This window comes from Brachycentrus maculatus, unplaced genomic scaffold (assembly GCF_059751285.1).
Source record: "Brachycentrus maculatus isolate JH-2025_06_01 unplaced genomic scaffold, ASM5975128v1 h1tg000213l, whole genome shotgun sequence".
NCBI lineage: Eukaryota > Metazoa > Arthropoda > Insecta > Trichoptera > Brachycentridae > Brachycentrus > Brachycentrus maculatus.
The window spans coordinates 37,890-63,942 of NW_028280964.1; the positions used below are offsets into that span (position 1 = coordinate 37,890).

The following is a 26,053-nucleotide window of genomic DNA, read 5'->3' on the forward strand; positions in this document are numbered from 1 at the left end:
CATGATTGTGTAGTGATCACTTAACCACCCTATTACAGGTCATAAGCTCTGTAAATACTTAGACTTGCATATTCTTCTTAGTCTATATTGAGATGTCAGAATGCTTTATTATTATTATTATTATTATTACGAGTATAATTTGACCGTGCACCACTGGTCAGTGTTCGACGTTCAGTGCCTATGGGCGCTTGTGCACTCACGGAATTTTACTGTCTGGCAGTCCGGTTTTTTCAAATTAAAGCGACTACGACAGTTAAGCGTGATCGAATTCACGCGCACCGTGATCGTGCACCGAGCGATCGCACCGATCCGGAGAAAGACGGACAAGTGCACAAGCCAATCATCCGTTTTTTCATGCTAACCGGACTGCCGGACAGTAAAATTCTGTGTAGTGCACAAACGCCCATTAGGAGTATGTGTAGTATTTACCGTCCGGCACTTCAGTTAGCGTGAGAAAACGATGATTGGCTTGTGCTTTTGTCCATCTTTCTTCGGATCGGTGTTCTTGATCGGTGCGTTAACTCGTTGCGCGTAAATTCGATCACGCCAAACTGTCGTACTCGCTTTTATTTTTCAAAACCGGACTGCCGGACGGTGAAATTTTGTGTAGTGCACAAGCGGCTTATCCGTCTGCATTTCCGTCACCCCGGAACAGGATTCCGTCGCGGTAGTGGGGGAAGTCCTAGGCCAAGATGAGACAGCAGCCTGTTCCTGATTTCCCTTAAGATTACCTTTCAAATTAGTTGATGCGAATGAGTCAAGCCGCCGCCCGGAACTTGATCAGCATTTTATCGGCACTCCTGTATTTTGAATCGTGAATAAAGTAGGAAATAAAAATCTTTATGCCATCCGCTAGCTGTGGAATAAATTATAAAAATGAAAGAGGGTGTATTTTTATGTAATCGAAGGAGGATGGGAAAAAATGTATGGGATATGTCACTTCGACAAAAAAATAATGCCAAGGCATATGGCATCTTTTGATGCACTTCAAATTGGTACTATGACGGTTCATCTCAAACGTTATATGTAGGTGAAAAAATATACCGGTATTTATGCTTTTTAATTAATGTTTTAAACAGTAGTAAAAGTAAGTTTGGATAGTTTATATAGCGTCATTTTCGTATATTATCACCTTAAGGGCGCTTTACTGTGGTTGAATTAGGGAAAGGAGAAAAAGGAAATGATTTAGTCAACACATGCGTTTGGAAAGCGCGTGAAAAATTAATTGGATAAAAGAAAAAAACCAAAGTTACAGATGTGGCTCAAAAAATCGCGGAATAAAAGTCAAACTGGGCAGCTTATGTGGCACGTTCTCGTATGTTTGATGATAGATGGACTTATTATGTACAAGGTTTATCGATAAATTAGTGGATATTTGTTTCTTTAATCTAAAAACATGTTTTATTTTAGGATAAATTAGTGTGGGCCAATTAGGAACTTCTCAGCACTTGCTCATTGCTGGGAGAAAATCACGTAAAACTCCCCAGGAGAAGCCGGACTGTTGACTGTCGTCAACAGGCGTTCCGTTCCACTAGAAGAGGGTTCGTTTTTGTGTCTTAGCTTGGTTCATGGTTCCTTCACTATTTTTATCATAAATGATACCACCTCTCTTCAGAGGTCATTAGTTCAACTGCTGTCGGTGGGGAAAAGGAAGGGACAGACGAAGAGGGGACGGGAACAGGTTTACCAGTTTAAGTGGCGCCATATCCGTTTTGGCTACTGCGTATAAAATGTAAATCTACAGTAGCCATGGTAACAGTTTACTTGATGAATATCTGTTGTGACATATTCAGTGAAAATGTCTGAAAAATTTAATGTCGCTTTCTTCCTTGCTTAGCTTATGTTTATTTGTGGATGAACACATCATTTCAATCTGTTCGGTGGATGGGGGATGGTCATAATTATTTCTTTCGAATATTCATTAAAAACATTGCCTGCTGATTCGGAAAATTTATGCGGAGAGAAATAATGTTTTTAACGACCATTTCGCATATTGTGCGCAATAATTATGAACTATCGAGGCGAACACATAATTGACCTGACATTTTGAGGTCGCTAGAAGGGGGAATCTTCCCGATTGTTGTTTGGTAAACATGTTGTTCACAGTTTAATTGAACACGTGTTGTTATTATGCAAATTAAACACGATTCATCTGGCGCCATAAAACCTTACACGCAAAACTCGAAATTTGCGCGTCCTCATTTTACCATTACTTCTGATCAATTTTCAGAAAAAATATTGAAAATTTTACAGTGAAACCTCGAAAATCCGAACTTATTAGGGCTGTGGCCTGTTTGGATTTGGAAAAGTTCAAACTAGCAAATAAATTTGTAAAACAGTACATATGTACGTAGTACTTAACACTATAGCAGTTACGTTGTACGCGCCGCCCTACGCCGCCTAATATTCATCTGTACTGTTAATGAGGTACTATATGACGTTTCTTTAAGGTAAACTTGCAAGTTTTTACATTTTAATAAAATTTTACAGTATTTATATAGTTATTTATATATTTTAAAATCACTATAATTATTTTATTATAACTTAATTGTAATGTCTACCGGTTTCAAAGCTAATCGCTTCTTTATCGAGACTGATTAAATACGTATTAATCAGTCTTATCATTAATACGTATCAATCAGCCTTGATATAGAAGCGGTTAGCTTCGAAATCGGTAGACATTATAATTTAGTTATAATAAAATGTTTATAGTGATTTTAAAACAATGATACACTTTAATTATAAAATGGAGAATCACGAAGTTAGTGCTTCAAATATAAATTATAATATTACGCTACTTAAGTAGCAATACATGTCGTCCAGTACTGTATAATTTTTAAAATTTAAAATAAATTATTCATAGATTTGACGTTTAGTTTATAGAACTTCATTTTAATTTATGTATTAATTGTTAAAATCAAACACTGATATTTAGAATCTTTTAAGTTGTATTTTATTGTTAAAAAACAAAAATAAAATTTGTGATAATTGTTTCACCTTGTTACGACATTAGTTTGAAAATGCCATAACAAGCCGAAACAACTGTCGTAAATTTTATTTTTATGTGTTTTTAGCGATAAAATACAATTTAGTAGACTCTTAAAATCAGTGTTTGATTTCAACATTTAATATATAAATATTTAATAATTTTTAAATAAAATTCGAATACATACCATATAATTGTTTTATGTATTAATAATGGTGTTCTTCAGACTTAGCGTGTTTTAAAAAAAAATCACTACAAATGTTATTCTTTGAAATCTGATTTCTGGAATTCCACTGTATGACAAATCGTTTGACACAGAAAATAATGATAACGCGTTTCTTTTCTAAATTACCTAACGTCCAAGTGACTCTGAAATCTAGCTACGCCTTATGCAACACCGTTTATCATGACTCTACTCAGGCTTTAACTTTTTATGTTTTATAGCCTATGCCTACTCGTGAGTAGATTTACTCTTTATGTTTAAAGTTACTATAATTTTGTTATTCATGAGTGAAAATTCTAGGCAAAAACACTCGCTTGATAACGCGTTATACCGATTTTCATCTACATACGTGTCTTTAAAAAAACGTCTCATTGAAAAAACGTATCTTTTGATTTTTTTAACTCAACCACCAACGACCGAAGGTTTCATCGACTCGAGATTACGTATTCGAAAGACCGAACGTCACTAGGCGAAGAGGAAGCTGGGTGATCCAGTTTCTTTTTCAAAATATATTCATTGAGATCGTAATAACGTAGGAGATTCTCTTCTCCCCCCTTTGGTACTAGGTGCTCGGTCCTTTACGTTATAATCAGATTTTCATATAAACTTGAGATTGCAGAGGCTGGTTAAGCGCTTCTACATTCAAATTTGATAAAAAATTTATAAATGTCCAAATTATCCTATATTTACTTGTTTTTGTTAGTCCAGTGTATTGGAATTTTCAAAAATATGAAGTGAATAATCATATCGCGCACTCCTTTCAAGAACGTCATAAATAAATAAACTTGATTATTCCTGAGAACGTTTTTAAAGTTTAAAAATATAATACAATGTATTAAAAATAAATATCAATCAAATATTGAACTTTTTAAAGATATTTTTAGGTAGAACCTTAAGGTTCTTTCTCCATTTGAAAAATATTTAGTTTATTTAAAAAAATATTTAAACAATACCTTTTCTTCAAAATACAAAAACAACACTTTCTGCCTTGTAGCGAGTAAATATTAAGTAAAAATATGCCTCTTTTTCTAGGATATAGTACATTTTCTGGGCATTCCGATAACATGCACAACTGAAAAATGACGATTTTTTATTTATGACGTTCTTGAAAGGAGTGAGCGATATATGTTATTCAAACGTCAGTTTCCAACCAAAGCTTTTTTTTATCTTTATTCTTTGTTTTATAAAGTATATTATTTTTTTGTCGAAAGCCGTTTGATTTTCATGAACATGTTGAGTGTGTCCAAATACTTGTTCACAAATCTCGGTTTCTCCACTTGGGAATTATTTTACATTTTTGACGTCTCAACATAGATGAAGAAGAATACGGAAGTCTGGGTTTTTACAGGGCTTACGGCCTGTTATAGGCTGGTTAAGTGATCACTTCTCATACGTGTAATATTCACTTTTATACCCACGATTGATAACTTACTCAAATTTTAGAAGTCATACATGTATGATCAATTTCATGACGTTCCATGATTAAGTTCACAACAGTCATCTATGATTGGGTTTAGACAGCATACATATTAAAATATATGGCTCTGTGAAGTCATACATAAAGCGTTATGAGATTTATGATAATTATAGGAGTTCCAAAAATTTGAGTAGTGTGGTTGTCAATCACGAGTAGAAAGGTGGTTGTGTAATGTGTTACTATCCGTTACAACAATAACACCGTTTATGGTTTTAAAATAGGTCGTCAGCCCTGTAAATGCCCAGACTTCCATATTCTTCTTCATCTTTGATGAGATGTTAAAAAATAGTACCGTTTATGGTGTTTGAAATGATGCGGAATGCATCGAAACACGAGTCACAATGGATTTTAAGAAATAGTGGTATTTACCAAGTAAAACTTAAATTAATAAGGATAGATATCACCACGAAGTGACTGCCGTATCAATTAATGAAACAATGACTAAGGTCAGAAAAAATCACCCTTCTTCTATGGGTAAAGATATTTGCCAAACTTGAGAACACCATTAATCCTATCTTAGAGTCCATGACTTCGAACCTAATTACAAAGCCTTTCTGCCCTTCCCTCTCATAACGACGCACTGCGAACTCTAGAATTTCATTTTTTAATACGCCAAGATTATGTTGAATTCCTTAAGGATCTTCTTATCTCGGCAATTCGGAGACTATTTTTAATTAGCGCGGATTCCACCCTTCAAACTGACGAATTAATTTTCGATAAGAAACGGGTCGAAGTATGCTAGAGATGATTTAGGGGATTATTATAACCGACGAATTATTAGAATATTGGACATTTTTTCGTCAATTTTAACATTATTTCGTGAACCATTTTCTAATTATGTATCGTCTTATTAGACAGCCCATTTATTATTACTCAGACAAATAAATAAAAAATCTCAAATTTGATATAATTTTGCATTAAATATTGTCCAAGAATTTAATATTTTTTATATATATACATATATCAGATCATTAAATTTAAGGCTTTTATCAATTTTCACAAGTTTTTTCTTGTATTTGATTAATACATCGATAGTTCAGGCGAATTAAACGTAAACTTAAAAGTATTTTTTTTCATCTTATTTTACTTTCATAAAAAGTAATTTAATCTTATTTAACTTTCATAATATCTATTGTATTCTTGCCAGTGCCCTTACTATGACCTAAAAAATAATGTGTACTCACACACACAGGCCATGCCTTTGTGGGATCTTTTTTTGTATTTATATATTTTTTGTAATTGCGTTTATGTTATGTTGTGAAATGCAAAAGAAATTAAAATAAAGAAAAAAAAAACATATTTTTAGGTACGTAAAAAATATTTAAAATTTAAAATTTACTCGATTAATACAATTATTTAAAAAAATCTACTGTGACACGTTTTTCGATGCATTCCGCATGATTTTCAAACACCGTATGTGAAGCTATGTAAGTTTAAATTTTAGAGTTATGTCCTTGGGACGTTGAAGGATGAACAGGGGGAAGGAGTTTTATCTTTATTTTTATTTGTTTTTTCATTATTTTCATTAAATATTAGGAGGCTTTATCCTGTTAATTATGGGTGAAATTTTTTATATTTTTTTTATAAATTTCTATCGTTTAAAATGTTTTATTTATTCCTTCATGTACAGAAAATAAATATGTACATTAGCGAGCTTATTGCTAAAAAGCAATATCTTCCAACCAACCAAAATTAGTGATATTGACCAAATCGTTTGATACCATTTATAGCTGTTTGTAATCAGAGGGTAGATAGTACTTGAACATAAAAAAACATAAATTACATATGGATCATAATAAGGAAGTCAAAGGAAAAAGGGAGTTTAGGGAAGGAGGTAGAGGGAAAAACTAAGGGAAGAGGTTTCATGGACAGTTAGGATTCTAATGATAAATAGTAATGTCTCAGACGTTTCTTAAAAATTGTTAGAGAAGGTGCATTTTTATAAGGAGAGGTAATTCATTCCATAGTCTGGCCGCTTAGACAGAAAAGGAATTACTGAAGAATGATGTGTTATGGCGAGGAATGACAAGTGTTTTTAGTTGTTAAAAATGTTGCACAGGTTTTAAGAAATAATGGTATCTACAAAAGAAAATATATAACAACATTTGTGAACAAAAATAAATATTATGAATGAAAATAACTTGTCAAATTATAAGCTGCATAAAAATTCGTCGCCTTCCTTTGCTGAAAAGGCGTCACCTCTCGTACCGAGACAGGTTCACGAAGCTTCATTTTTCCATATTCCAGATTTACATATTCAGAATACTTTTCATACTTTCTATATGCACAAGACTACATGATATGTTTGCTATTTCTTTCAATTGTGTGTTGTATTGGCGAACAACTAGTTTTCCACCGGGAGAGTCAACAACCATATTTTTAAAAATATATTTCATTACTTTATTATTTTTAAATGAAAGTCATCCACCAATCAGAATATAAGATATGACGGTCGTAAGTCCTGTAAATGCCGATACTAACGTTTTTTTGTTCATGTATATTGAAATCTTTAAAAAAAATAGTGCATTTATTTAAAAGAACAATTGTAAACTAATTTAAAATATTTTTTCGCAGAGTGTGTCTTGTCAGTGGAGTTGTTTTAACACACATTTTTTATTGTTTTCATCCATTTTAACCTAATATACACTAAAAAAAGAGAGAATGAAAAAAAATTAACTGTTTTACAATTTTCATAGAATTAACTCTTGATTATTTACCCATTTCTTTATGTAACACTTGTGTAAAGTGATCACTAATTTCAGCTTAAGACGGTCGTTAGTCCTGTTAATGCCCATAATTCTATTTTCTACTTTATCTTTGTTGAGGTGTCAACAAAATCGTAACTTTTCGGGTGATGCTTCAGCCTACCGGAAGTGCACTCAGGTGAATGCATTCTTTTGAATCTCCTCACATTCAGAGAGTGTGAAAAATTTCCTCGCGAATTTGGAATTCCATCTTTATCTAATATTGTATTTGTAATGCACCGAGATGCTTTCGACTTTCATATGCACGTATAAGATTATTTTCCCGTAATTCCGTCCTCAAATTCGATTACTTGTATTCCATCTTCATGTGTTCACATTAATTTATTTGCACCCTTGTATAGAAAAATATTTGTGTAAGGTAAGTATTAATGATGGGATTAATAGTATGTATTGTTTGATTTCAGAATCGAATAATTCGTTCGAATAAAAATATTTAACAAAAAAGTATTAGGCGGACCAGGAATTACGACATTATTTTGAAATCCGGGTTTGAACCAGTTTGCGTCCGATCTACACCATCAATATCAAACATCAGTTGATATTTTAACCAGTTTATATATAAACCCGTAGATGGAAGCATCTAAGCTTCTAAAAGTAGTCAATACAAAATATAATACTTAAGTATGAAAAACAAGAGTTTTATTTATAATTTCATTAATTTATTCGGCAGTTACTTTGTAGTAAAACCTATCTATTTTAATTAAAATTATACTTACTTAATACCACTATTATAAATGAATAGTGGTGTTTACTAAGTAAAATTAAATAAAAAATGTTTAATTTATAATTTAAATCAAACACCTTTCCGAAAGCAAGGTCCCAATAAATGTTTTGTATATGGTGTTTTTATAAAGGTATACAAATTCAAATTTCTCACAATAATTTGATGGTGGCACCTGCCGTGTGGCATGTTGCGCCATATTGTTGAAACCACAGCTCTGTCTCATCAATGCCTTTTAACTGGGGTACGAAGAACTCAGTAATCATGGTTCTGTAGCGCTCTTAATTGATCGTAAAATTCTGACCGGGTATATTTAAACCCGTCGATGGAAGTGGCATATGAAACTAGTCGGTAAAAAATATAATATTCTAGTAGTAAAAACAAGTGTTTTTTTTTTATAATTTAAATTATATACCCATTTCTGCAGCTGAGTCCCAATAGATGTTTTGTTCTTCCTCGATGTAAAAGAACATGATTAATGAACTGATGGTGTGCTACCGATACTGATAAAGCACCACGTTGGAACATCACACGTTGTCATAACCGATATTGCTATCTATAAAGGTTCGATTCATGATTAAGCGATACATGTTGTCACTTGATTTTGATGAGATTGAAAACGAGCAATATATCGGTTTAGCGAGAATATTAATTTGCAAATCAGCAGGAAATAAAACAATGATTAAAACTAAAAACATTTTATTTAGTATGTATTGATTTGGCGTTTAATTTGTAGAACTCCATTATTCATGTATTAATTTTAAATCAAACACAGATTTTTACTATTTTTTTTTTAACTAAGTAGACTCAAAAAATCTGTGTTTGATTTAAACTTCATACATAAATTTTATTTGTTGATTTGGCTTTTAATTTGTAGAACTCCATTTTAATTCATGTATTAATTTTAAATCAAACACAGATTTTTACTATTTTTTTAAAACTAAGTAGACTCAAAAAATCTGTGTTTGATTTAAAATTAATACATAAATTTTACTTATTGATTTGGCGTTTAATTTGTAGAACTCCATTTCAATTCATGTATTAATTTTTCAATCAAACACAGATTTTTTGAGGCTACTAATTTGTATTTTATTTAAAAAAAACACATAAAAAATAATATTGCGACAATTGTTTCCGCTAGTTATGGCTTTTTCAAACCAATGAACATTTTACGTGAACATGAGATAATCATTGCTGTGAATCAAATAACAATATCACAGAACTGACATTTTTAAGGGACTGCATTTTATATAATCTTTAAAAAAACACTATATAGCTACAGGGTTATCACCAGTAAATAAAGCAATGCTTAAATCTATAAAAAAATTACCTAAAATTTAACTAGAGGCAATCATTGCTATGAATCAAATAAAAATATGTCAAAATTTGAGTTTTATAATGTTATTTTTTATCTGCATTTTGTATAACAAAACAACAACTAAGTAGGTATATGTATTAATTTTAAATCAAACACAGATTTTTTGAGTCTACTAAGTTGTATTTTATTAACAAAAAACACATAAAAAATATATTGTGACAATTGTTTCGCCTTGTTAGGGCATTATCAAACGAATGTGAAGATCACATGATCTTAAATGAAAATAAGTCATACACTTTTTGTTTTATTTTATACAATATATCATTAAAAAATAACTGTTTACTACTGATTTCATATTTAAAGCGAACGGTATTTTACTGTTTTGAATACGAAGAAAGTTTTTAAAGTTTTTTTGATGTTATTTTTTGGGTAAAACTAAAAGTGTGACTTGTGGGTAATTGTTACTTTTTCTGTTACCCGATTAGGATGTGTTCTCGGTTCATATTTCTTTCCAGCTTAAAATTTTTATGTCAAATTATGAAATATTTCAAAAGCTAGAAATATCCAATACGCAGCCAAATTTTATGGAAGCTTTAAATGATCGAATCCGAAAACAGAATTTAGTAACGACGTTTAAAAATATGTTTTTGAATTCTTTTATTTTTAATTCGATCGTTAATGTTTAGTACTAACACGTTTGATACTTGTTAGTACTAAACATGAACGAAAAAAAAATGCATTATAATTTATATTTTTTAATTTCATTAATTCGCCGGTCACTTTGCGGTAAAATATATCCATTTTTTATTTAAGTTTTACTCGGTAAATACTACTATTTCTCAAATCTATTGCTTCGATGCATTCCGCATCATTTTCAAACACCATATATTTTTAACTGATATTTTTTTTGCAGTGGACTTACTACAAATGATGGAGTTCAACGTCACAGTCTCATTTCCGGCAGCTCCTCTTCTTACTGTTATCCTGGCTCTAGTTGGTGAGTAAAAAAAATCGTGTCCATACTTGTCATGACCAGTTGTTCTTAGGTTTCCTTTTTGTTATTTACCTCTAGGATTTTTTCCAAAGAATTCTCGGTTTAACAGCACTTTTTTGACTAAGCCAAAAAACAAAAAAAAATACGTCTTCTAATCTGTTTCTAATTTATTATTCTCTGGCCCCAAAATATTGTTTTTGGTGACTATTTTAATGGATATTTTGTGATCACTTATTATTTTTGCCATCGAAATTTTAAGCAAATGACCAAATATTATAATTTATAAATCATTTGAATTTGTTTATAATTATGACTGAACCGATTTTTCTGCTTCTTCTTCTTCCTGGCTCCATCCTAACTCATCGTCTTTGTAGAATGTTGGGGTCAATTCTCTTCGTATTTAGATTGTAGGTCTTTCTATCATGGACAATGTCACCTAGGATATGCCTTCGAATCATGTTATCTCTCTGTAGCAGCCATGAATTTTTTGGTCTACCTCTGATGTCTCTTGAGGATGATCCATGACGATTGTCTGGTTCACATTATGTTCAGTAGTAGTAACTGTACTAACAAATTTAAAGTTCATTTAATATATCATTTGTGTTTTACTTGATAAAAACCACTATTTGCCACGTCAAACAAAAAATAATAGTGGTTTTAAACATGTAAAAATAAAATTAAAAATGGATTACAAAGTGATTGCCGAAACAATTACAGAGGTTTAAAAAAAAATAAACATATTCATACATAACTCACATATACAAAACTTCCGATGAGTAATTTCGTTTACTCATTTTGGGACATGAGATTAAGGAAACACAATTAAGAAAACACAGGACAAGATATAAAATATAAACCAATAAAAGGTACAATAAATAGGCATGGAAAAATCTAAGGTTAAAAGCATGTTGAAAGGAAAAAAATAGAACATATAACTAACACTAATATCATTCCATTTAGTATTTTTTCAATGCATTCATTTCGGATCCCTGACTGGATTCTATTTTACATATGTCAGGCAGCTGGTTAATTTGGGTACAGACAATATATTGTAAAGACCTTACTCTAAATTTGGTTGTGTTTATCATCTCCACATGTATTTCATTATGTCCTCGTGTGATGATGAATTTTCTTTTTAAAAATCGTTAACGTTAAGTCAATAAATAAATAAATACTACCGTGCAGTTTTCTACTTATCTACTGTTTGTACAGATGTACCTTGATGTAAGTTGAAAGAAAATACAAAATGGATTTCGATTTTGGGAATTTTTTTCATAATCAAACATATCGACGGCCGCCACGTAAAGTACTCTATCTGCAAATCTGTTACTTTACAGAAGAGAGCTTAGAAGATTTTTTCAACGTATTTTTATTTATTAATTAACGGTTTTATCTGAAATTCTAAACTAGTATTATACATTCAAAAACACGATTAAATAATTTATTAAATCGTTTTAACACTTTATTCTTTGTCAAAATAAAATAGTTAGCGTTTTATGAGTTAAGTTCATTTCGAAAATTCGATGTAGATAGCGTCTTATACGCCTGAAAACTAGACGTTAAAGACGAATTTATTTTATATGTATTTTTATTTTTATTTTTTTATTTTATATTTGTAGATAACGGTCAGTTGATAACATGCACCAACTATCTCAAAATTGACAAAAATGTAGTAAGAGCACTTTACGTAGGGCACGTCGATATAATATCCGTAGAGCGATGCATGGTATGAAGGCACTCGAGTTAGAGTTATACAAAAAAGCAACACGTGGAAACCGTAACGATGGATCGCGACCTCTTTCGGGGGGCGCAAGAAGGATGATAGCGCGCAACAGGCGCCCTTGGCAGGCGGCCAAGCGCCCGGGGGGAGGCCAGGGAGTCGGCGGCAACAGGCGACTTGTTGCCGCTTCTTCACTTGTTGCCGGCGCGCAACAGTCCTCCAATCTGTCGGGATTTCCTCTTCCGCTTCCTGAGCACCGGGTAGCGGAACCGCCGAGCGCTACGTGTCTTGTGCGGTGTTAAGGGTGTGAATATGAGCACATATGCTTTTGTCAGTACTTTCAACGTACAAATTGATTTACACGTTTTTAATTTAGATTCCACTCGGTACATACCGGTATTTATTGTTACATCATAACGCTATTTATTTTAACATATCACATATAGAATCACATATCGTAGTCGTACAGGAGAAAGTGACCAACTAACAAAACGTAAAATGTTCAGGAGGGCCATTTAAGTCACCTTTGCTTGGCAACAAAATAAACATCGATGCAGTTAGTCATTTTTACCAATTCAATATATTATACTTACAAGTTTAAAATCCTTTGGAATTTTTTTTTGGGCAATATTAAGCTAGTAAGATATTAAATAGTCAATGATCACGTTTTTGTAAGAAATGCACTTGGTCACTTTCTCCTGTATGACTACGATATATTATATAATATTCCCGATGAGTAATTTGCATTACTAATTTTGGGACATTAAGGTTAATACGACTGAAACACAAATAAGAAAATTATAAAAATATGTATTAAAACTAACACAGGATAAAATATGAAATATAAAATAATAAACGGGTATAATAAATAGGCATACAAAAAAATAAAATACTATCCTTACCATCCATTGTTTACTTTGTGTAATACCACTTTTTTAAAACCCTTATTTGTGACTACCGGTTTCGGAAAATCTTTCCATCATCGGGTCATTAAAATGAAAATAAAATTATTACGATTTGACGTCTGTATAAAAATATTTGATTTTTATACAAATGTCAAATCGTAATAATTTTATTTTAATTTTAATGTCCTGATGATGGAATGATATTCCGAAACCGGTAGTCACAAAAAAGTGTTTCAAAAAAGTGGTATCACGCAAAGTAAACAATGGATGGTAAGGAGAATGTTTTATTACCATACCGCAAAGTTATCAATGCTTTTCATATACAAAATATTTAAAAAAACATAAGTTAAGAAGAAGCGTGTTTAAAGGAAACAAATAAAAAAATATAACTAATCATGAACACAAATATCCAAATTTTTTAAAATTAATTCATTCACTGGGTTTTATTTTATATAAGTATGTCGAGCAACTAGTTAATTTGGGCATTGGCATTAAACTCTTATTCTAAGGACCTTACTCCAAACTTAGTTGAAGGTTCAGTCTAGAAAACTTAGCCAAAGAAGAAGAAGATGAAGTATAAAACGTATCGGCCTCTTTTGGAATACGTTTACTCTCATCTCCCAAATTAATTTCAGCTTTCGACTCCACTTTCAGCCCTTTTCCGCTCCAACTACGCCGTACATCTTAGTAGCCCTCCCCTAGCAGTGAGTATACGACCGTCCGCTTGCCTACCTTTAACCCTTTCCGGTCCATAAAAAAAAATCCACCAGGTCCACAATAGATTTACAGCATTTCAGGGTTAAACAATACATCCAAATTTAAAAAAAAAAATTAAAACTAAACTTGTGTTAAAAAAATATTTTTATTTTGAATGTATACAATCTTTTCTCTCATCATTACATTTTACACTAAATACGAGTGAGAAAAAAATATGTTTGCTTGTATTTTAACACAAAATGATGAAGAAAAAAATGTCCCATGTCGAATGACATTCGACATGGGACTCACCGGAATAAAGTCGATGTCGAATGACATTCGACATAGGACCGGAAAGGGTTAAAAGCCGAAACATCGTTCTCCACGAGAGCCGTACTTTGCGGATCCATAAAAATGTGTGACTCGAATAGGTAGCTGCTGGATACGATTCGGGGAACGTCTTTGCGAATTAATTGTGAGATGCGAGATATCCCGTGTAGTTAGAGAAAAGAGTGGAGAAATTGCTCTACATCCGTTTAATTGAGCTGACTGCGGGCGCGCATAAAAGACAATATCTTTATATTACTAACATACATTACGGTTAAGCTTCATAGAATTCCCTTACAAACTCGGTTGTATACAGTAACTACCAAAAAGTCTTGTTTTTACTTATTTTTACGCATCTTTAACTTAACTGAAGATACAAAAACGTTTTGAAATACAATTTTCTTGAGTAATTTAGTAGTAAACTTAAATGGAGAGGATTTATTCGAATTAGAAAAATGTATTTCAATTTATCTAATATTTTAGATAAGCATGATCGTCTTAGAAAACATTCTCTTTATGACAGAATACAAATGATTTTGGTAATTTTTATTTATTATTTTCTTATATATTTTTTTATAATTATGGTTTATATATTTTTATAATTATGGTATTTCAAAAACAATATATAAATAAATACATAAATCATACAGTCGTAATTTTTTTTTTGAAGATCAGGTTTGTCAAATACTTGAAAGCGGTCAGTTTAAGTGTCGAAATGATTGGCGGGTATGTATGAGGAGATGCATGAACGTGGAAGAGGCGAATAATGTTGGCAAAGACAGAGTGATGTGGCGTTCTATTCTCTCTGCCTACCCATATATATATACATATATATATATATATATATATATATATATATATATATATATATATATATATATATATATATATATATATATATATATATATATATATATATATATATATATATATATATATATATGTATATATATATATTTATATATATATATATAAATATATATATATATATTTATATATATATATATATATATATATATATATATATATATATATATATATATATATATATATATATATATATATATATATATAATATACATACACATAACATACCGACGCACACGTATACACTCGTATTTGGCAATAGCAAAGCTTCGCCGGCTTCAGCTAGCATTGTATAAATGAAAGCCTTTTTTCACGCTTGATGTTAATGAAAGGTGCCTTTGAGTGTCGAGTTTACCTTTTGGCAATATAAAATTTGCGATTATTCTTTAAAAGACCTCTCGCTCGGGCGCGCGCGATACGATTCCCGGCGATTATACAAACAATTTGCTCGGATTCATGCCTCCATTTGATCTCGACCCGACCACCGTAGCGGACTTGATTCGTTAATATTTTCTTGGCAGACGGGAGATTGCCTTTATTCTTCTCTGGACCATATTTTCCGCGTCTTTACACAGAGTGCGATGGGATGGGGTTAAATTATAAAAATAATATTATTTCCAGAAGAAAAGGGGTGCCTTTCCGGCAACGGCGAGGGAAGTTAATCAAAATAAATCTCGGAAAAGCTAAGCCGTCATCATCCTCAATTAGTCTCCTGCTTGGCTTGTTTTCAAAAAACTTCCTGTTGTTTTGTGTGCCCGTTCCAGATTCCTTTTGAAAGAGATATCATTAACATGATTGTTTACTCGATGGGATTAGCTAATTAGGTGTATTATTCCCTTACACGTGTATCATGTTCCTACACGGGGGCTTGGTAGGTACTTCATTGTCCCAAAGTCAAATAACATGGGTATATTAGCAAAAAATCTCTAAAATCCCCGTTTGAATAATCCCTGTTATTGTAATCTTTTAGCCTGAATAAAATACTTGCTATTATACTTAAAGTTGAATTTACTTAATGTATTAAATGTTAAATCAAACACTGATTTTTTGAGTAAGTTGTATTTTTTTGTAAAAATAACATTTGTGACAATTGTTATGGCATTTTCATACGAATATGAAGATTCAATGGACTGACGGTATATAGCTATAGAATTCTAGTATTCTATTGAATTTACTTCTAAAACTACATTTTTAAAATTTTTATTTCTTTTTTCGGCATTCTCTTTGTGGTAAGATACGATTATATTGTAAAGGAAAGCACTTGTTTTACCACCTGAGTATTATATTTATTTTTAACGACTAGTTTCGAATGATACAGTTGCTTTCATCAACAGGTGAATGCTTATACTAGTATAGTCAATGATATTACTATTCACCTCGATGAAAGTCGATGAAAACTCGCATGAACGATGTTATTTTTCATACAAATGACATAATGATACCTTTCAAATTAAACAAAAAATGGTGTCTCTCTGAATAATTTATGTAGGTTTTAAATTGTATTATTTTTAATTTGTTGCCGACGGAGGTAAGAGGTAAAAATAAAATATGGAACAAAAACAAAATAATTGATTGGTTAATGGTTAATTCTATGAAAATTGTAAAATACTTATTAACATTATTATTATTTTTATTATTTCTTTTTTGTGTGCATAATTAGGTTAAAAAACGTGTGTAAAACGGACTCCACCGACCAGACACAAGGTGGCTTGGTGGGTCTCTGCAAAAAATATTTTAAATATGTTTATAATTTATTTTAATGAATGCATACGTATTAATGTATGTATTTATATGTTTGTATATATGTAGTTAACAAATAAATATTAATAATTTTAGTATATAACCACTCACCGAGATTTTTATGTCTACCGGTTTCGATACGTACCCGTCTCTTCGTCAGGCCAATCACTACCACAGCATGTAAACAATAATACTATAACATATAATAAATTAAAATATAATAAACAATATTATATATCAAAACAACAGCAAAAACCGGTAGACATAAAAATCTCGGTGAGTGGTTATATACTAATATTATTAACATTTTTGTAAAAAAAAAATATAAGTGAAAATGACCAACCACAAAGTAAATGCTTTAAACATTAATAATATTGAGAATATAACAAATAAATGCTTAAAATCCGATATATATATATTTTTTAACTTATAAAGTTCCCTGCAATACACTAGTGTTGTATTTTTTTGTATTTTATTGTTTGAGGGGTGAGAAATTTCTGAATGGCTCTCGCCGAGCTTCAAGAGTGCTCAAGTTCACATTTAAAAGCGCAAGTTTTCCCCTTTGAAAAGTTTTCACTCTGAATTAGAGTCGATGTCTGAAAACCCTTCTCCAAAATATCCGGATGACCTGGCATCGACAATGGCCTTCACACTCTGAACCTTTAACGCGACCGGCAGAAATCACTCTGGACCCCTCCGACGCCTAACTTCATACAAATATATTTCCGATTATCTTATACGGAATTCGACGGAAACTTTTCTTTTCCGTTTAACCCATCATCCTTCCTGTCGCCAAACCTTGGCGGTAGGTATGTTTTTACATTTGCAAATCAGCCGCAGTTTAAGCCACGCACCCATGCGTGGTAGTTCACATTATATAGATACTTTAGTGAGATATCTACAAATCAGTAAAGAAAGCTTTTTGTTATGCATTATTTCTTACAATTTTTATACAAATTTACTGACGACACTTGACCAAAGATGTCCCTGTAAGGATAGAATTATCATTTTCGTTGAAATATCAACTAAATCTTTACATCCCAGATATAATGTTTTATTGAGTTATTTTTTCATGTTTTCTTGTTAATTTATCACATTTCTGATCTAGACACACGATAAAATACGTGCATAATAGTTATATGTACCATATTTATTGGTAAAACAGTAAAAGTTATAATTTTATGAAATTTCATTTTCCGTTTCAATTTTTTTTGCAACCTTTAACCGCACCCGGTACATAGGGTACTCCATGATATAAACGCAGTGTTATCTTGATCGTTAACATATGAAGAAACGGTCTTCAGCTTTCGCTTCAGCTACCAATCACTACTACCAACTACTTTTATTTATTTGACCTCCCCCCTGGGAATCGAACCCGGTACCTCCAGTACGGTAGCGTCCTCACCATTGCACTATGGAGGCGGATAAAGGTTTTACTGTATTTTAATTTGTATTCAGTTTTATGAGGAATCTATGTTTGTATTGAGATTTGATTCCATCTTTATATAAACATATATTTGGAGTATCTGTGTTAGTGTACAACGTCACCCCTCACCACTCTTCGATTTCATCCCTTCCCCTTACCCCGTTTTCCGAATTTGATCCTCCCGGCGAGGCATGACATTCCCATCGATGTTGGGATTACTGAAATAAACCCTGCCTACAACACGAAAACTGTAACATCCCCTTGAACCGAAACATCGATCAAAAAGGGTGAAATCAATAATAACAACCCTCGTTCAGTTGGTTATGAAGAAAAGCGCTTTCGGTGAAGGGGTTTGTCATTTTGTTTGAACTTTTCTTGCTGTATATTGGACTATAGTTTATAATTTGTCTCGTTTTTCACGCCGTAAAACGTGTGTCTGCCATTGGTCGGTTATGACTTACTACCATGTTGTTATATTGGGATTGTTAATGTGTAAATCTGTATGTTTAACGTCAGAAAGTTGTATCAACGATTGTACGGTTTTAATAATTGACTGTTTTCCTTCTTGAAAAAATGTTCATGTAAAGTTTCCATTAGAATTCACCGACATTGGTACGATCTTTAAAATTTCGCATCCGCGAGAATGTCAATACATTCAAATAAAAACAAAATCAGGACTGCATTTAAAAAAAATGTTGATTGATTTACTGCAAGAACGATTTTATTCAAAAGTTAATATATTTTAATTTTATCACTTTTCTCGAGGGTTTCGCTTCATTTATGCATATGCTACAGGCTCTTCGGTTGGCTGCCAGCTCCCTTGTATCCTCCCAAGTCAAGTCTGCGTCCCGAAGTTCAGACGAGAACTGCCTACGAATTGTCAGCGGCGGACGTCCTGATGCCTTGTAAAAGAGGCAAGCTTGATGGTATGCATTATGGTAGATTAAAATATGAAAAAATACCGTTGCTATATGTTGCCGTATATAGTAGACAGTAAACCTGTCTGTAAAAGCCAACGTGTGTTTTTAAAGAACACTCTAACTTTTAAGGCTGTACGGCAGTGTAAGCTATGCATGGGCGATCCAGTTAAAAAAAAACAAACTAATAGATTTATATTATCCACTGACACTTCGTGATGGAATTGCATTTTTAATTTATTATTAGATTAAAACCAATATTTTTAGCTTTTCCACTTTTTTATTTGACCAGCGACCGAGTTTCGTCGTTACCGACAGTCTGATGATGTCGGTAACGACGAAACTCGGTCGCTGGTCAAATAAAAAAGTGGAAAAGCTAAAAATATTGGTTTTAATCTAATAATAAATTAAAAACAAACTAAATAAGAACTTTCGTTAAGTCGTTACTTCATTCGGTTTTTTTGATTTCATCATTCAAAGCTAATCACGCCAATCATTGCATTAATTTGGTTGCGCACCACGCGTTTCCAGCTCCTGATATATTTGACAAATCGTCATAAAAAAAATTAAGCTGGAAAGACATACAAACCGAGAAATGAAAAATAATATCATCCCATTTGGGTAACAGGTAACAGTTACCTATTAGTCACAACAAACTCGAATTATGTTTACCTGCCAAAGTACATGAAGGGAAATTCTGTTATCGTTGTAAATATGAATTGGGTAAAATGCAAAGCACACACGTTCGGTAAACATTGTTTCAGTCTGTTTGAAGCATATCCTGTTAGTTTTTAAACCAACTGTGCCTATGATGCGATGGACTGTTGAAGTGGGTTTTGGTCCAGGATGCGTTATTTCTGCGTAATATCGTAATATTTTAAAACACCGTTTGCCAAAGTGGTCTATAAAGTCCCCTGACTGTCGATATTGGCTTGAAATGAAAATGGGGATCCGTATTACCATTTAGGCAGATGATCATAAATATTTACGCGTTCTGTAAATGTCTTATTACCCCTGATGATTGTCTGTAGATTATACTTAAATCCGATACTTTTATGTTATAAAATAATAACATTTTAGTTTGTTCCACTTTATCGTATTTGTCAAGTGATCGGGTTTCGTCATTACCGACATCATCAGCCTGGTGAGAGGCTAGAAAAAAAGGCTAGACAACATTGCAAGGGTTGAAAACCATTGTTTGATATAATTTCTCTGACGAAATGAATTTAAATTAAATGAATTTAAGTAGTGTTTATATAATAATTGCATTCAAGTTGCGGTGAGGGTTTTAAGTTTTATCATTTTATGCAAATTTTATTAAATATAATCCTAGTACTAAGAGCTTTGCGCGGACTTGTTTGATTCATCAATGTGGAAAGGATAAGTAAAGAAAAATAATTATTAAGTTGGCAAGGGGTCTACAGATACAAAATAAGTGGTCCACGGGGCAAGAAAGTTTGGGAAACTTTGTTTGTAAATACCAGCTGCATTGTACTCAACATCTATTCAAATATTTTAACATTATCGTGAATAATATCGTAACTTTAATTTCGAAGGCACCTCCTGATCCTCAATCAATTTATTTTACCAAATTGGCGCCAACAATATGAGCGCCCTTGAGATAGTATTTTACGAATATGGCGCTGTATAAATTATCCAAAATTATTATTACTAACAGTCCGATTATTGGTTTACAAAACCACTAAAACAACTTTTCATTTCTCGACATAATATCGACGTGCCCTACGTAAAGTACTCTAACTAAATTTTTGCCAATTTTGAGATATTTGGTGTATGTTATCAACTGACCGTTGTCTACAAATATAAACAAACAAATAAATAAATAAATTACGCTTAGTTTTCAGGCGTTTAAGATGCTATCTGCATCGAATTTTCGAAATGAACTGAACTCCTAAAACGCTAGTTACGTAATTTTGACAAAGCATAAAGTTTTAAAACGATTTATTACATTATTTTATCGTGTTTTTGAATGTATAATACTAGTTGAGAACTTCAGATAAAACCGTTAACCAATAAAAAAAATACGTTGAAACAATCTTCTAAGCTCTCTCCTGTTAAGTTACAGATTTGCAGATAGAGTACTTTACGTAAGGGCCGTCGATATTATACATCATTTACAATAATTCGTATTCTGTCCAAGAACTTTTAATGACTTTTAATTTTTGTACGTTTTTAAAAAAAAATGTACTTAAAATAAAAGAACTATCACACGATGGTAATAAATAGGCGATTTTGAAAATCAACCTAAAAATCAGTTTTCTGAAGATATCAAATATTCATTGTGGACTGACGTGAATTGAGTTGGATCACTTGTTGAATCTTTCTGAATGAATATAGTTTAGTAGAAAAGCTCAAGTTGGTCATCCCATGTCATCGAGTTTAAAAATGGCACACGTCCATCCCAGTCAATTAAACCTCAATCTAAACCCACTTCCGGATTGGGTTCATTCGATTTGCCCACCGACCACGACTCTTGCGGTCACCTGTTATGCAAATGCCCATTTATTATTTATCCCTAATCCAGTTTACCAGAGAATGCTCTTCCGCCAAAAAGTGTGTGTCCTTTGGCTCTTCATCACTCGTGAATTCTGCATAACCCTGAAATGTTTTGCTTGCTTGTGTCAATATCACTATTTCCGCTTGTCATTCGACTGATTATTTAGCCTCCTCGGCACGTGTTTGACGAGGAAGTCGGGTAGTCGAGAGGGGGGTTTGAATATCGTCTCATCCCTAGCACAAAAATGTTGTTTATCATTCTTCTAGGTCAACTCTCCAGCTGTGGCTTATTGAGAAAATGAGATATCTTGAAATTATAACGACCTATTAGGCTCTAATTTGTTTACTTCTAATCAGAGATACATTGTGCGGTATTTTTCGCTTTTCCGTCTATTATATTCCCATCCTTTTTATCGTCCCCTTTGCTTCTTGAGCCAATTAGTTACTCGAACTATGCCCAGAATTTACCAATAGAAATATTATTTACATTACTGGATTACTGGATGGATGAGATGTCAATTTTAAAGGTTCCCAAATCCCTCGACTCATAGCGCAACAATCGACCTACTCCACGAATGTATCGAAAACCTTACCGGTATGTGGAAGAATCCAAGACCATTATTGCTTATATAAACAGGTTTCAAGAATTAATGTAATATGGATAATAATCAATAATGGGCAGAATGGTGAACGTTACACAAGTGTATAAAGTCATTGCTCAAGCCAGCCAAATGCCAGGTCGTTAGCCCCGGGATGCTCAAACTTTCATGTTCTTTCATAAAAAAAGGAATAATGATACATTTCATATCAAATTAAGACATCTTTCAAAAATAATTTACCTGTCTGATGATATGATTCACATACCTGAACCATCTCAATACACCTTTCTAAATTTTGTCTCTAATGCTTATCTCAGCCTTGAATTCCTTCCTTATATGATCACCATTCGAACATCTATTAAACATCGTTTTGCCACACATTCGGCGGAGAGATACACCAAAATAATTCCACTATAAAATATTGAAAATTCCTCCAATAACTACAAAATTATCTTTCGTGAGTTTTTTTTTCATTTTAGGGATGTATTGTAAAATAATTATTATACGACAACATTTTAAGTGTGCCCAAATACTTGTTCACAAAATCTGGATTATCTCCAATTACAGGAGTTATGTTCATATTATTTTTTGACATCTCACATACTAATAAAAGAGTTTCTGCTTAGTAAAAAGCTTCTTTACATCTCACCAATAGATGTCTCTAGTGAAGTTCTAGTGATTCAAGAACAAGGTTTCTAAATTGTTTAATATATGTAGAACTTCCAAGAATTTGAGTCGTGTGGTTGTCAATCGTGGGTAGAACTCGGTGAATGTTACACGTGTGTAAAGTGATCAGTTAAACCAGCCAATGGCGGTCGTCAGCCCTGTAAATGCTAAGACTTCCATATTCTTCTTCATCTTTGATGAGATGTCAAAAATAATATGGACCTAATATCCCACCGCCGAAGGGAGGGTGGTCGCAGACGTCATCGGCTGTTTTATTGGAATTATCTATTAAAGTGATTAAGGATGATGTGATTAGAGAACCCAATTAAAACTTTCCAAATTGAAGTGTCAAACGATTTAACCCGATATCATGAAATATTCATGAAACGTTACGTTATATTTTTTGATATTATTATTGCAGTGGAGAAAAATTTATCACCCTATCTGAAGATGTTATAATTTTTGCAAATGGCGTAGTACGTCAATCATATTTGATATTTGTGAACTAGCCAGCTGAAGTATACAAACAGATTCGGGATGGTGCAAAATGAATATTCCAATTTGATTTTCCGTCAAGTGGCTGCCGACAGTGTTGATACACATTTGTGCTCGTTTCATTAATATTTTTGTATACTGCAGCTGTCTAGCTCACAAATGTCAATATATAATTGACGTACGACGCCATTTGCAAATATCATAACATCTTACTTTGTGATTAATTTTGCATATATATATATATATATATATATATATATATATATATATATATATATATATATATATATATATATATATATATATATATATATATATATATATATATATATGAAATTTATATTTACTTCCACCTCTTTATCGCTCTTATTTGTTTCCATGAAACTAGTATTATTTATATTATTTTTTGACATCTTATCAAGGATGAAGAAGAATTTGGAAGTCTGGGCATTTATTCTAAATGAAAATGGCATTTTCTGGCGTTTCTCATGTGTGTGTGATTATAATCCAGGATTCGGACCTCACGTACTAATATAAGAGTTTCTGCTCAGTAAAAAGCTTCTTTACACCTCACCAATAGATGTCTCTAGTGAAGTTCTAGTGATTCAAGAACAAGGTTTCTTAATTGGTTCATATATATATATATATATATATATATATATATATATATATATATATATATATATATATATATATATATGAAATTTATATTTACTTCCACCTCTTTATCGCTCTTATTTGTTTCCATGAAACTAGTATTATTTATATTATTTTTTGACATCTTATCAAGGATGAAGAAGAATTTGGAAGTCTGGGCATTTATTCTTCTTCATCTTTGATGAGATGTCAAAAAATAATATGATAAATACTCTTATGATTGGAGATAATCGGGATTTGTGAATAAGTATTTGGCCTCACTCAAAATGTTGTAGGTAGTATTATTTGTTTGTGGATTGTAGATCCATCCACAATGTATCCATTTTTTTAATATTTAATTTCACTTTTTAAATACCACTATTTCTTCATATCTATCATGACACATGTTCGGTACTTCCGTATTATTTACATACGCCGTATGTGAAACTAAGTCTAAATTTCAGAATTGTATTCTTGAGACGTTGAAGAATGAATGATTTTTATTTCATTTTTTAATCTATTTTTTTTATCATTGTAAACATGGACAATAGGCGTAGGCTTTTTAGTCATTGTAATATTTTTTAATTATGGGTTTATTATTATTTTTAAATTATATATATTTTTATTATTTCAATATGTTGGCGTTTATGCCTAGTAATAATTTTATGTATTCATTTTTAAGAATGAAAAATTTTAAAGATTTATATTTAAAAAAAAAATATAGTTTTCCTCGTGGTTAAAAAATTATGTTACACATGTTTTAATTTATTTATTTTTCCGCGATCGTAACTAATTTTTAATGATGCAGAATTCATCGAAATACGTGTCACAATGGATTTTAATCATAATTATAGCCATAGGAATTATCGAAAATTTATAAAAACCATTTCTGTAAAATACCACCGCAAGGGTGCTTAAATAAAAGTTGAAATTACCAAGTAAAATTTAAATTAATAACTTTTTTGCTGTTAGCTTTGATACTGATTTTTTTACAAAGTTAAGATATAATGCATTGATATGACAAAAAAGTTTAAAAATACAATAGTACAATAGTACTGACCATGACTGCATTACTTTTTTTTTATTAAAAAATCCTGAAAAAAGGGTATAAGTATGTGTAATATATAAGTAATACAAATTTAATAATACAAATTTCACCTTATCGCAATGAGCTGAAAAGATGCGAATAAAAAATAAAATAGATATAAATATATATATATTTCCTCACAAACGCTTGTTTGTTTGTAAGCTCTTTGCAATCTGAACCTTAACATTTTCTTCATCATTTCACCTGGACTAAACTATAAACCGCAGACAGTATAGTATTCAGCACTCGTATAGTAGAAATATGGTTTATTTCCCAGATTATAGCTATTTACTCGTCGCTTGTCTATGATAAAAATAAGTACTGTGAAACGTATCGTGTTGTATCAATTTTAGTAAGATAGTTCAAATAATAAATAAAGACACATAATCTATCTTTTAAAGTGAAATAAAGATATATTGAATTATTTTTGGTGATACTTTTTGACACATTTTATAAACATATAAAATAAAACCCTTATCCGCACCCCAATGGTGCATAGGGCACTGTGTCATTTAAACGCAGTGTTATCTTGATCGTTTACATATGAAGGAAGGGTGATCAGCCCTCCGCTTCAGGTACCAGTCCATGGTAATATTGAATAAATATTACAGTGAAAAAATCACTTATATTTATTTTACCCCCCTTGGGAATCGAACCCGGGACCTCCAGAACGGTAGCCGAGCGTGCTGACCATTACACTACGGAGGCGGACAAAATTATAAACATGATGACATAAAACTATTAACTATTAATATAACTTTAAACCACTTTTATTTTTGGTACTTTTTCCAACCTGTTTCGATAAGCACCTTGATGACAAGATGTTTCTTCTGTGTTAAGTCTTCTTTAATTCTTCCATACATTAAGGTCGATGTACGTAGTAGAACCCAATTGTGTACTTTCTTATCATATTATTTTATAAATCGCTCACTCCTTTCAACAACGTCATAATAAATAAAAAAACTAGATTT

The 26,053-nt window shown here is 31.8% G+C and overlaps 1 protein-coding gene across 1 annotated transcript in view; it reads left to right on the top strand.

Annotated features, from left to right (window-relative positions):
* LOC148306999 (uncharacterized) overlaps positions 1-26,053 on the top strand; it is a gene marked incomplete at its 5' end in the record, with an annotated part of 171,539 nt that overhangs the window by 35,663 nt on the left and 109,823 nt on the right. Inside the window, one exon of the mRNA XM_088264066.1 lies at positions 10,404-10,487. Coding sequence (XP_088120192.1) covers positions 10,404-10,487 — 84 coding nt within the window. The remainder of the gene's footprint in view (positions 1-10,403; positions 10,488-26,053) is intronic.